We start from the raw sequence: 14,217 nt of genomic DNA, 5'->3' as shown, positions 1-14,217 counted from the left end.
GGCATTAACATAAATTAATATAAACGTTATCGTCTAGTTTAATAACAAGACTAGTAAATTTTTTCTTAAATGATAGTAGAAATGAACTATTATTAGGCATTAACATAAATTAATATAAACGTTATCGTTTTATATTTTACTGTGGAATGAATTAGTGTGTGATGGGTCGTTAAATTAGTGTTTTTAATTGCAGTGCTGCCAGAAATGCCGCTCCCCTCCCCACTCCCACAGACCCTCAGCAACAAGTCCCTGCTGTTCCATCCTAGAGTCGCCGAGGAGGCACACATCCTCTTGAGTCTGCGAGATGAAGCCCTGGTCCCCCAACTCGTACAATCTCTGGCCCAGACGTCTGCTGACCACATGTAAGTGTAACTTGTGGTTTCTCAGGCATGCAGCTTGCAGTGCACTTGAGATTCACTTCATCTCTTCATGCCACATAGGATTCTCTTTACTTTACACTGGTAATATAAAACTATTATCTAGCACTTTCACTGCCAACAACGTCATTTGGTGTCACACATGGAATTCTATAGGCTACCGACGTCTTTTGACGGCACCAACTCTTACAGTAATAAAAATGCAAATGTATTTGGACTTTGGCATTGATAGTCATTCGCTATTTCCATGTTTTTATTTCCTACTCTATGGATTATGATCTATATAGTTGTTGGCAGTCATGTGGAATATTGGAAAAAAGTTGTTTGTTTATGAACTTGTTGTCGCATCAGGCGTTTGTTGTCGCTCTGCTAATTCATCGTCTGCATTGTTATTGTTTTGCTTCCCATTACTTTGGTTTACAACAATTGTTTTGTGAGTAAATACAATGGATGATCGTGACAGTATTGAAGACAATCAAGTGCTAGAAGAGTTAATGAGATTTTCAAGTGACAGTGAAAGTGATGATTTATTCCAAGATGACACAGATAATGATCCTGATTTTACTACCAGTGGACTTGTTGACATTGTTTTTTTTCTTTTTCTTAAATAACAAATATAAGCAAAATAGTAATAAAAACTTTTATTCTTGTGTTTATAATTGGTTTATTACAGAATTTTATAGTTTATTGATTATTTTTAGCTTCTGATGAAGATTTTTGTGATGGCCCTGGAACAAGTGGGTTAGTCCTTCACACTATAAAAAAATGTAAACATAAGTGGATTTCAATTGTACATTTGTGTAGCTGTAGTGACAATAGACAATAGACAATAGACAATAGACAAAAATTCTTTATTAACATGCTCATTGAGAACAGTATTAGCGTCATAGTAAACACTACAAGTGTTTTTTTTTTACCAAAATATAAAGTTTTGTAATGATTATAAAAGGTTACATTGTAAAATTTAAATGTCAAATACTCTTTGAAAAAATTCTTCTATGGAGTAGAAGGGGCGGTCAGCAAGCCATTTGTGTAGTGCTGGTTTGAGTTCATTCTCTCCTTTGTCTCTCAGCTCTGATGGCAGGTGGTTGTGAAAGCTTCCTCCCGATGTATGTAGGCTTCTTTTCGAACTGTGACAGTCGGTGGGCTGGAAGGTCATACAAAAGTAGTGTCTCTGAGGTTGTACTGATGAACTTCACCCCGCTTTGGTAGGCCCTCTCTTACTGCGTGCATCACAGTTTCTTGAATGTATAGTGATACGATAGTGAGGATCTTATGGGTTCTAAAGGCTTCTCTACAGCTGTTTGGTGGTTGCAGTCCTGCAAGTGTTCTGACTGCGGTTTTTGTTTTTTGAGAACCCTTTGAATCTGACCAGCTGATGTTCCTCCCCATGCTACTAAACCATATCTTATGTGAGCCTCAAACAAAGCGAAATAAGCAGCTCTTGTAGTTGTTTCATCAGTAGAAGCTTTGATGTTTTTAATTGCATAGAGGCTGGAACTTAACTTCCCACAGAGTTTGTCTACATGAGAGGCCCAGGATAAGTTTTTTATCCAGAGTTATGCCCAAAAACTTGACTTCGTCATTCATTGCAACATCTGGTATACATGGCACACATTCAGATCTCCTTCCAAAAGCTATTTGGGCAGTTTTGGTAGTGTTTACTGCTAAGTCATTGTTATGACAGTACTGATAGGTCATGTTGAGGGATAGGTAGGATGTGATTTGCCATATTTTCAGTTGAGGTTTCACTAAACATCAAGGTTGTGTCGTCAGCATACATCAAGGTTAAGCATGCATCACCAATGTATTGAGGTAAGTCGTTAGTGAAAAGGATGAAGAGTACTGGTCCAAGAACAGATCCTTGGGGGACACCTCGGTTTTACAGGTAGGAGACTAGATCTTACATAATTGGATATTCCATTTTCTGTTTTACTTAGCTCAACCAGTTGTTTTCGTCCTCCAAGGTAACTTTGGAACCAATTTTTAGCTGTTCCTGCTACTCCTAAGTTTTCCAGTTTCCGGATGATGAATCATGGCTAAGACAGTCAAACGCTTTACTAAAGTCTAGGAAAATTCCAGTAGTTAAATTCCTTCTTCAATACTATCTATAAGAGACTCTACCATTTTTATTATTGCAGTGGTGGTAGACCTGCCTTTAGTTAAAGCCATGTTGACAGTTTGTCAGTAGATTATGTTTTTTCGCAGTGGTCCAGTAGCCTTCTGAGAACAATCTTTCGCACAGTTTTGAGAAAGTGGATACAAGAGAGATAGGTCTATAATTACTGGGATCTAAGTAGCTTCCCATTTTTTATATTTTGGATACACTTTTGATAGTTTTTTAGAGCTGAAGGAAATTTACCACTTCTGAAAGACTTATTGAATATGTCGACGAGGGGCAGTGCAAGTTCTTCAGGGCAAAATTTGAGTATTTTTGAAGAAATCTCATCTAAACCTGATGAGTTTTTTGATTTGAGGTTGTTAATGATTGTTCTGACTTCATTTTCATTTGTTTCTCGAAGGTTTATGAGCTGTTGAAGTGTTGGCTGTACAGGTGGTAAAAAAGTTCTTATTATTCCATTATTTTTTTCTAACGTTTTTTCAGCTATGTGTAAAAAGTGAGAGTTTAGATGGTCTGCTACTTCTACAGAGTTGTCAATGATTTTTCCATTAACTTCTAGCTTTATTTCGTTCACTGACTTTCCTTTCTTGGACCATGTTGTGTTTATAACTTCCCACATAGCCTTGGATTTATTGTCGGCACGGGCAATGTGGTCTGATGCCGCTTGTTTTCTGAGGAGTTTCAGTCGTAGGTCATAGTTTTTTTTTACATCTTATTGACTCTTCCTTGTCATCAATAGATCCTGTCATTTCATATTTACTAAGGGTTATCAGGTATCTGTCCTTTAGTCTATTGGCTTCTTGGTCAGCAAAATATTTAGGTTTTAGTTTATGGCGTGTTTTTTAAATTTCCTCTGAGGGCATGCTGCATCCATGGCAAGTCGTAGAGTAGAGCTCAATCTTTCAAAAGCTTCGTCAGCATCTTCAGTTTTGCAGAATGTTTGACCAGTTCTCTTCCCCAAGTATGCATTTGAGCTCTTGAAGATTTTTTCTTCTGAGGCAGCGACTCATTCTGAGTGGATTATCCTGTATTACTGCGAAGTTGACGTCACAGCTTTGGGCAGTATGGTCTGAGATGCCAGCATGGATAACCTTTGTGTCAAGCTTCTCAGTGTCAATATTAGAACAAATCCAGTCGATAGAGGATTGTGTAGTTGGGGTAATTCTGGTCGCTGGAAGTTGTACCCTCTTGCTGTTATGAGAGGCCAGAGTCTCATCTAATAAAGTACTTCTTCTGTCAGGATTTAAAATGTCAACGTTTATGTCCCCCATTATGACCAGAGGATAGTAGTCTATTCTTGTATTAGTGATTATATTAGACACTGTTTCTAGCGCTAAATCAAAATCTCCGTTAGGAGATCTGTATGTACCAAGAATGTGGATAACTGATTGTTTAAGCCTGATTTTGATCAGAGCAGCCTCAAGCGTAATCTCTCTGCAGAACTGGACAACAATAAGTTCTTCTGTATGCCTCACAAGGTTTTTGTCAACATAGATAGCAACCCCCACCTTTCCTATGTTCTGTTCTACAGAAGTGGGCCTTGAGATAGTATCCTGTGATTACGGTGTTTTCTATTTGGTCTCGTTTAAGACCATGCTCTGTCAGAATCAGTACGTTTGGCTTAATTTTTTGAACTAGATGTTGAAGTCTATTAATTTTATTTGAAATTTCTTGTGTGTTTTGATGCAAAATGAGGAGACTTGATGGATTTTTAAAAATATTTTTGTGTGATGATCCTGGATCTCTCTGCTGTGCTACACTAATATTTTGTTCCAGAATATTTTTGTTTTGTATCTTTTCTTTTTTTGATGATTCTCTTCTAAAAAATGAGAGTTTGGATGGACATTAACAAGTTTATTTGGTGATAAAAAAGGTGATCCTGCAATGTTGCTGGAGTCACTGTCATAATTGTCATATTCGGTAGTATTGGACAGTTCTTCAGTTGGAGTTTGACTTTGGTTGTGCAGTTTTTTTTGACGGAGTTTGTCTGATTCTCCCTGTTGTTGCATTAGTCGAGAGTTTTATTGTTGGATATTGACGGGTTTTCCCAGGCTGATTTTGGTTAGATGTGATTTTACTGGCTAGATTTTTTATTAAAAAATTCTTCTATGCTTTCATTTTTGTCTCGGAGTTTAGCAGAAGTTGGGGGGAGTTTGTCTTATCTTATTAGTGTTATTAGAGATCAAAGGCATGGATTCCTTATTGGTTTCCGAGCTCTGTTGAGTAGATATGCTGGTATCATACATGGTTGTATAGATTGTGGGGTTGGGTTTTGAGGTTTTCATTTTTTGAACTTGTAAGGAAATACTAAAATTTGTTTTGGATTTTCTTAGCATTATTTGTTCCCCCAAAAGGTTTTTTTAAGAGGGGTACGGCAAGGTGTAGAATTCCTTGTTTTCCCACTGTTTTTTACTAATGTTTTGTCCTCCTTGTCTGCCAGATTTTTCACCTCTGCTTCCAAAATTTTGAGTTTTTCTTCAAATAAATTCTGATTTTTGCTTAGAAGTCCTATTTCTGTGGAAAAGAGAGGAAGGGTCGAATTTATTGAGTTGGTGTTATGTTCTGTTTGGGATTCAGCGTTTTTCATCAACTTTTCCTCTTTATAACTTAAGTTTTGCCTATTTGAGTGTTTTCTTTTCAAATTTATAATTTCCTTATCGAGTTCATTTATTTTAAATTCATATTTATTGAGAAGTTCTGCTTGCTTTCTGTCGTGGTCTTCAAAAATACTTTGCACTTTGAGAAGATTTTTCTTTATCCCTAATTCCTTGTGATTCCAGTTCAGCATTTTTTTCTTGAAGTTTTTCCATGGCAAACATATATTTTTCTTCTTCACAGTTTTCTAATTCTTCAATTTTGGCCTCCATGTTGGTCAGCTTACTACTTAGTTTGGTATTTTGTGATTTTAAAAAAATTGTTCTCATCTAACAATGCAGAACCAATTTTAGCAGCTGCAAGTAAGTTGTCTTCAGTATTTTCTGGGTTAAGTTTCCATAATACTTTGTTCAAGTTCTTGGATTGAAGAGTTAGAGCTATTTATTTCCATTTGTACAGGGAGTTGCGTTTTCGGACTACATATCTGTGAGGAGCTGTCAATCAGTGACAGTAATGTCAATGCTAAATACAGCAAATAGTAATGAGAAATATACGAGTGTTATAGACTAGTACCTAGTGATATTTTTTGCCAACTTTTTATTTTTTACAAAAATCATTTTTTTTAAGTTTAAAGCAAGACCTTCTGTTTGAAAATATCTAGGCATGAGCATTTATGTAGAAAGTGGAAGAACTCAGCTTTAAAAAAATATATAGGTTCCATAGTTTTTTTATAATTGGTTAACAAATTATATTTATTTAAAAAATCATTAAAACAGGTGGCAGTGTAAGAAAGTTGTCAAAATTAGGAGGCGGCAGTGAAAGTGCTAAAAACAGCTTGTCCCCTCCCATCATGCGCTTACTGTCTGTCTTAACTCCGTTACAACAATACATGGGAAATTTATAGACTAACCATAGTTGTTAAAACTTTGTGTTTCATGAACCGGGGGGTCAGTGATCCACAAAGACCAGCTAAACAAATTGTATTAATTACTTTTTTCAATCAGTAAAATGTTACTAATAAAGAGGAATGTCCCCACGAAAGCAAACCTTAGCCAAATGTAACTAAAAAGTCAGAAATATCCAATTTTATGATATTTACCCGAAACAATATGTCTTCATTCCCAGATAAATAGATCGCCCTAGAAATTTTCTCACAAATAAAATCAGTCAGTGTTGGCACTAAGCAGCTTCTCTTCAATTTGTGAAATTTTTGGCTTGAAATCATTTAATGTGTTGCTTTTCTTTTTCAATTTACTTTCTTGTGTAGAATTGTACTGTCAGACTTGAGAGCATAAAATTCTTTCTTGAAATTCTCTTGATCTGATTCCAACTCATAGAGGTTTCTATTTTTTTTTTTTCTTTTTCAAACTTGAGTTGATTGGTGATTTTGTAACATTCAGTATAACTATAACATTCTTTAGACATATTCAGATCCAGGGTTTAAGCTGCAATTGCATTTGTCGCATTTTGCAAAATGAGCCAAAAAAATACGACACTGTTGAGAAAAACTATCGCAAAATTGCGACAGTAGCAAGAAAGCACTAACCGTAAAAAAAAGTATATGACATTTTGAAAATCAGTTTTAAGCGTTACAAATATTGTTTTTCAATGATACTATAAGTTCAAACATGAAACGTTGTAAACTGCCGCCGGTTAACAAACTGTCTGGTTGGAAGACGCTTGCTTGAAGTATAGATAGTCGAGTTTGAACGTTAACTGCAAACTAACTAATAGAGCTAAAATTATGGGAGTTGCATTAAACTTAAGATTGTTTCTTTCTACATCTATATTTATAAGCAAATTATTTACAGCCATGTTTTGTGTCTGTAAGAATGAAAAAAGGTACCGGTTTTAGCGCTTTACAACCAAAGTGCAATTTTGAAAGTTAAATTATTCATTGTTAAACCTGCCACCAGGCAGCACCTGCACATTATAAACTGCAATTTAGAGACAGTTTTTATATTAGCTAAACACTGTTTGAAGGCACTACGTTTTATCTATATTTGTCTTTAAAATAAATTTCTAGTTGAACTTAAAGCTTGAGTGTTAGACCACTTTATAATAAAGTACATGTATGTGTACAATGGCTGTAAACATAAACTTTTGACATATTTTTTTGATCGTGGTAACAAGGTAAACTCTACATTGGCATTGGAAATATAATTCACTTGAACCAGAAGTGCTCATACATGGGCAAAGCTAACGAAAATCGTGCAAAGCCACGAGAAACAGCTAGTCTTGTATAAAACTTGGCTCTTAATAGGATTACAAGTTTTCCTGGTTATGAATGTTCAAAATTGTAATTTGGTTGAAAAGCACCAAAAGAAGTACCATTTTTCGTTCTTACCAACATAAAAACTTAAATTTAATGTTTGTAAATAATTTCATTTATGTCTAGTCGCAAAAATAAACAAGCTAAATTATAATTTAACCCCCAACAATTTTTGCTAAACTAGTCTTGCACTTAAGGGTTCAAGCGTTCCAACGAGCATGCGCCAGCCGTGGTAAATTAACAAATTCTGTTTAACTAAGTTAAAGTGGTGTTAAAAAAAACTGTAGTTTTAAATTGTGGTTACAAAAATAAATTACCTTTAAAACAAAAATAATTACTATAAGCTCAATAACGTGACCAATGCTGAGTTTTTTAACCGAACCTGGTTGAGAATGAAAGTTAAAATGGTTTATAAACAACTGGTCCGACAACTTTATCCATATAATTCAAAATTTCTAAAACAATTAGTATTCTTGTACTTGTACATATATATATATATATATATATATATATATATATATATATATATATATACTCAGAAACTATTTGAGCGATCATTATGAAAATTTGTATGTGTATGTATTTTTCCACGTCGAAGGTTTATATGCTACACCCATTGATATAACTCACCACCAGGCAGCACCTGCACATTATAAACTGCAATTTAGAGACAGTTATTTATATTAGCTAAACTCTGTTTGAAGGCACTACATTTTTGTCTATATCTATATTTGTCTTTAAAATAAATTTCTAGTTGAACTTAAAGCTTGAGTGTTAGACCACTTTATAATAAGGTACATGTATGTGTACAATGGCTGTAAACATAAACTTTTGACATATTTTTTTGATCGTGGTAACAAGGTAAACTACATTGGCATTGGAAATATAATTTACTTGAACCAGAAGTGCTCATACATGGGCAAAGCTAACGAAAATCGTGCAAAGCCACGGGAAACATCTATCTAGTCTTGTATAAAACTTGGCTCTTAATAGGAACAAGTTTTCCTGGTTATGAATGTTCAAAATTGTAATTTGGTTGAAAAGCACTAAAAGAAGTATCATTTTTCGTTCTTACCAACATAAAAACTTAAATTCAATGTTTGTAAATAATTTCATTTATGTCTAGTCGCAAAAATAATCAAGCTATATTATAATTTAACCCCCATAATTTTCGCTGAACTAGTTAGTTTGCAGTCTGGTGTCTGTAACTAGTACTGGAGATGATTTTTTTGAAATTATGTTATAGTCTAATTTTATTTTGAAATTACAGACATTCGTAAAAGGTTAAATATAACCAATTTAAGCAATATGTTAATTATCTCTATTGAAGGTACTCATAAAAAGCAATCCATTTCAATGAGGTTTAAACATTGGTGTTTACAAAACAAAGAAGACTACAGATTGAATGATGTTGGTAGGGCCTAAGTAGTTTTTTAAAGATAAATTGATGTCAAAAGTAATTTTTTTTTTATAAAAATAACCATACTAATTAATTTTGTATTGTAAATTAATAGAATACTTTTTTTGTATGTTTTTACAAATAAATTGAAAATTTTATTTTCTAACTATGCTTCTTTTAATAAAACCATTAAAAAATCTTTTAATTGTTGAGGTTCTAAATATTTTCACAACACCATATATATTAATGTAAATATTGGTTCTGGAGGCTAAAGTATTATAGAACTTAAGACTGTTTTTCAATAAATATTATTGTAATCTCAGCAGAATACCATTGCTATTAATAAGTGCTACAAGACAAATATCTTTGCTAAATTTCTGAAGAGTTTGTAGCATTTTTGCTAGGAAAATTCTCAGCTTAAACCCTGTTCAGGTCAGGGTTCAGTAGAAAAATGTTATCTTTATCATCAGAATTGTAATCTTTTAAATCTTCTCAATTAAAACTCATCATAAGTTTTCTTATTTAAATCATTTATCTAATAATATTTGTAAGGAATCAAATCTCTTTCATTACACTGCAGTCTGTTTAGCTCCAAAAATACATCATTTTATTTGATTATATTTATAATCTGAATAAGACAAAATGAAGTAATGTGCTTTTTCTAACAGATTTCAACCAAATAGTTCCCTTATTTCAGCTGGGGGTGCTGAAGTAAATGTCCATCTAGCAGATTACACCAGTAGTTAATTAGTTTAACACTATGTTAGAGCTAGTGTTGCTGTGTGAATTTGAGATTATTTAAAATAATATTTTTGTTGATTATATTTAGGCTTGCCATAATTTTTCACCGGCCAACCGGGACGCCTCTGTTCGAAATGCGTGGGGGGGGGGGGATAAATATGAAGTCAAATTAAAAATAAAAACCAAAAAACTTTGTTTATAATTGTATGAATTTAATTTAATTTCTAAATAGTATAAAAGTGATTATATCTTATAACAATAAAAATACAGTTTGGGTTATATTTTTACACGGCTTACATTAAATAAATTGAAACCATTAAATAATACAAGCTTACTTCAGGCTATACCTTAAAAACATTGACAGCTATAAAATGTAAAAGCAAGGCTTATTTTTTATACCATTCGTATTTTTCACTAGAGCAAATCTTTCTCAATAAGTCTTTTTTGTTTTTTATTTTTTCATAAAATTCAGTGCAGCTAACTGCAAAGTTAACTTTGCATAACATGAAATTTCGAACTGTGGATTCGTGCATTAATCCTCGATCATCACTCCAGGCAATGTTCATCACGGAGAAAACTCTCTCAACTGGAGCAGATGTTCCAGGAAGACAGTAAACATATTCAATTACAAGTCCAAGATTTGGCACTAAAATATTCTGCTGTTTAAAAGAATGGAACAGCTCCATCCATTTTTCTTCACTTGGTTTCTTCTCGTCTTCTTTTTCCCATACTTCTACTTTTGAGGCCCAAAATCTCTTGGCAAGGAAAACCTCATCAAAAAGTTCGTCGATGTTTATCTTGAGCTTTCCGGTACTTTTATTAATTTCTTCTGCAGGTCTTTCAATGTTTTCCCATGAAATGCTGTTTTCATTAACCCAGACGAAATCTTGAGCTTCTCCAAAACTATCTTTCCAAAGTGTAATGTAAGAAATAGACCTACTGTAAAATTCGTTAAAATCACCGGTCATTTGGTTACAGTCAACATTGCTTTTACCCTTAAGTGTTTTAAAGACCGTTTTTGCTCCATATGGGATGAAGTTAGACTCCTTTCTTTCTTGCAAATTATCCTTCAACTTTTGTAACGCATGTACAACATCAATAGCACTGGATTTGTTTTTCTCCACGGCAATAGTTTTATTAAACAATGCTAGCTGACCATGTACAAACCATAGGACACTTCACCTCGCTCATCATCAAAGAAGATCTTTATCAGAGATGGACACATTTCCTGAGACAAGAAGTACTCTTTCAAAGCAGAAAACATTTGAATCATCCTTTCAATTGCCGGCATAATTAAGGGAAATCTAGTATTTCCGTGTTATATTAATTTGCGGTACTCAATATCTGCAAATTCGCAGAATTCTTTGAGTTGAGTAACCCTTACAGTGTAAATGTGAAAATAGTTGTAGATTTTCACAACAAGGGCCTCGATTTCAATGGGAAGTACATCTGCAGCAGTCTGGACAGCGTTGTGGACGATATGAGCATCACAACCAATACCATTTATTGATCTTCCAAGTTCTTTCTTTATAAGAGCAAATACATTGTTTCTCCCTCTTCTCTTTACTCCACCAAAGTTTGTATTGCAGTTACCACCACAAAATCTTACAACTTTCTCTTCTAATTTGTTTTCTTTAACAACTGTCATCAGGTGATTAAACAATATTTCAGCGGTTTCACCTGGTACAGACTTGAAGTCTAATAGCTTGGCTTGCACACCAGATTCCTGTTTAAAATAACGCACAACTATATGAACAAGTTTAACTTCTTTTTTGTTTGAAGCATCCATACTTAACGCAACAAAGTTTGCATTTGATAAATCATTATTTAACTCCTCAAGTGCCAAAGGTGTATCACATTTAAAATTATAGCTTCACATTTAGTTTTGCCCAATGAAAATTTCGGTTCAAAAAATTTTGAAATTAACTTAGAGGAGCACGAGTTGGAATTAAAACTCAAATTGTGATTCGCTGTATGATAAGCGAATGTTGCCTCTTTTGCAGCTATTTCATACTCGTTGTCTTGTGGATTGATGTTTTTGAAAAAAGTTGAAATTTTGGAACAACCAGCAAGGCCCAATAAACTATTTTTATCTTTGAATTTAAATGATCGTTAACATCAGATTGGCCCCTATGAGCTACAGAAAATTCAGAATCACATTGCTCACATTTAACTCTGTCACCCTGTGTATATAACTTTTTTAAGAAAGGATACTTGCTCTGAAGGTTGTCATTACATCTGCAGACTCTTTTAGGCATGATGTGGCTACTAAATTACTAAAACGTCACTCACGCAGGCACTACAGTTTTAGAATACAAAGAAAACACTAAATTAGTTTTGAGCACTTCAAACTCACACTATAGTGTAAACAATACATCAACAACACAAGGGATATATACTGTCATAAATGGGATTGAAACGAAATAACCACTATTCACGTGAAACTAGCGACAGAATATGGGCTAATGGCGGCTGTTTCTGTTTGTTTAGTTTCTTCTTCAATCGGAATCGACTCCGTAATTTCTCGGCAGAAATCGGGCGTTTCCGTAATACTGCCCTCCCAAGCCAAAAGGCCGTATCTACAGAAATTTCACATATTGAGTTAAATATTGATTCTAAATGTTTTAAACCATGAGGATTCCAAAAAGCCAAACCAGAAGGCTGTATCTGCTACAGTTTCAGAGATATAATGATAGTGAAAAGCCGTATCTACTGTGAAAATAACCTAATACTAAAGCAAAAGGCTGTATCTACAAGTACTTAGCCAAAAACCCGTATCTGCAATGCAGTTTACGGTTGTCTGGCTTAGGATTTACCAGTTACTGTTTTCTGGCTTAGTATACTCTTTGTGATGTTGTACTTACGTTTTTTTTATAACAGTTGAAATAAAGAATACTGTGTAGAAAAACAGCTGTTTGAAGCAAGAAAATAGACTGTACAAGGAACAACTGCTGCAGATTGAGGTTATGTCTTGTGATATAAGCAAAGAGTGAGGTGTGCTGTTTAGTTTTTAGTATAAAGTTATCTTCTTAACTGTGGATATATTTTGAATATCAAGTTATAATATAATTAATATTAAGTAATTGAACAGTATTTAATATGGTCTACACATGTGAAAATTGCCAGCGATCCTTTTCCAGATGTGTTTACATTTCCCATGTTTCACAATGCTTACCTGAAGGTTCTTCTTCAGTTTCCAACTGTCCAGGTAAGAGTTAACCGTTGCTAAATTAATGTAAAAAGGTTAGAATTTATTGATTTTCTTGAAATGACTGATAAAAAATTTTAAAAAATATTTAACGATGAAACTATATAATTGACCATATACTTAATAGCCTATTATATATAAGCCTATTAACTTATATTATAATTTGAACGTTATTTTTACAGGAAGACATTTTTGCTGAGGAATCTCATCATGAATTGCTGGAAGTAGGCCTTCCTGTGACTGAAATTACACCAACTAATCCCTCAACTAGTACTGAAGAAGAAACACTTTTTCATGGTCATTAATCTGCATGAAAATACCCTCCCTCTTGATTTAACAGAAGATACTACAGTTGTAGTAGAAATGACCACATGAACAAGATCTGAATCAAAATGAAGAGAATGAAAGTGCCAAGGACAAGGGTTTTACCAAGAAGGGGACAACCAAGAAAAAGATCTGCACCAAAGAAAAAGAGACACGCTCATCAAAACAGTTACGACTAAAAGAAAAGCACGGCATAAAACAGCATGTGATGTAAACCGATGCAAGATGAAATGTATTCAAAAAATTACAGAAGAGAGGCGAAAAAGTATTTATGAAACAGTTTTGGTCACTAGATGACTCAGACAGAAAAATGTTTATTTTAAGGTTGTGTGACAAGGAAAAAAGTGGCAAGGAGAACAGACAGTTGCTGATGGAGTTGAGTCTAGAAGAAATAAGTCTTTCTTTTATACCTTTACAGACGTATGAAGGAGAAAATCAAACATGTTTGCAAAACATTTTTTCTGGCCACCCTTGGATATTCGAAAAATAATGACACAACTGTGTTTAATATTTTGAATCAGGCTATTGACGACATTACTCCAAAAATTGATCGGAGGGGCAGACATGAACCTCACAAACAAAATTAACAGAGCTTGCATCGTTGACCACATCATGAAATTCAACCCATGTGTTCATCATTATCGTCGAGAACATGCTCCACTCAAGAGGTACTTACCAACTGATGTAAACGTTAAAACTAATGCACGATGATTTCATACTAACCATACCCAGAAAAAAAAATTTCCTACGAGTTGTACCGCTCAGTTTTATCGGAACAAAATATTTCTTTTACGAAACTCGGACATGAAGAATGTGAAAAGTGTGAAATTTTTGAGAAGCATAATTTGGATCATTCTAAAATTCCTAATGAGTCATGCGATGAATGTAAAAAATATTTAAGCCATAAGATGAGATATGAAGAAGCACGAAAATTGTACATTGAGTCTGTAGATAAAACTAAAATAGATGAATATAGCACTGAAAAAAAAATGTTATTTATTCAATGGACTTACAAAAAGTACTGATGCTTTCCTCAGATGGAGGAATTTAAGGAATGTTTGTTCACTAGGCGAATCATCGTCTTGAACGAATCTTTTGTTCCAGTTGGTGACGGGCAATCCGACATACAGCCAATTGCATGTATTTGGCATGAAGCTATATCAGGGCGAAAAAAAGAAG

General features: G+C 34.0%; 1 protein-coding gene across 1 annotated transcript in view; it reads left to right on the top strand.

Moving 5' to 3' along the window:
- LOC124369963 (nipped-B-like protein) overlaps window positions 1–14,217 on the top strand; it is a 93,819-nt gene that overhangs the window by 34,329 nt on the left and 45,273 nt on the right. Inside the window, 1 exon segment of the mRNA XM_046828192.1 lies at window positions 194–362. Within this exon segment, the coding sequence (XP_046684148.1) occupies window positions 194–362 (169 nt within the window).

This window comes from Homalodisca vitripennis, chromosome X (assembly GCF_021130785.1).
Source record: "Homalodisca vitripennis isolate AUS2020 chromosome X, UT_GWSS_2.1, whole genome shotgun sequence".
NCBI lineage: Eukaryota > Metazoa > Arthropoda > Insecta > Hemiptera > Cicadellidae > Homalodisca > Homalodisca vitripennis.
This window is presented reverse-complemented; position numbering and strand designations above follow the sequence as displayed.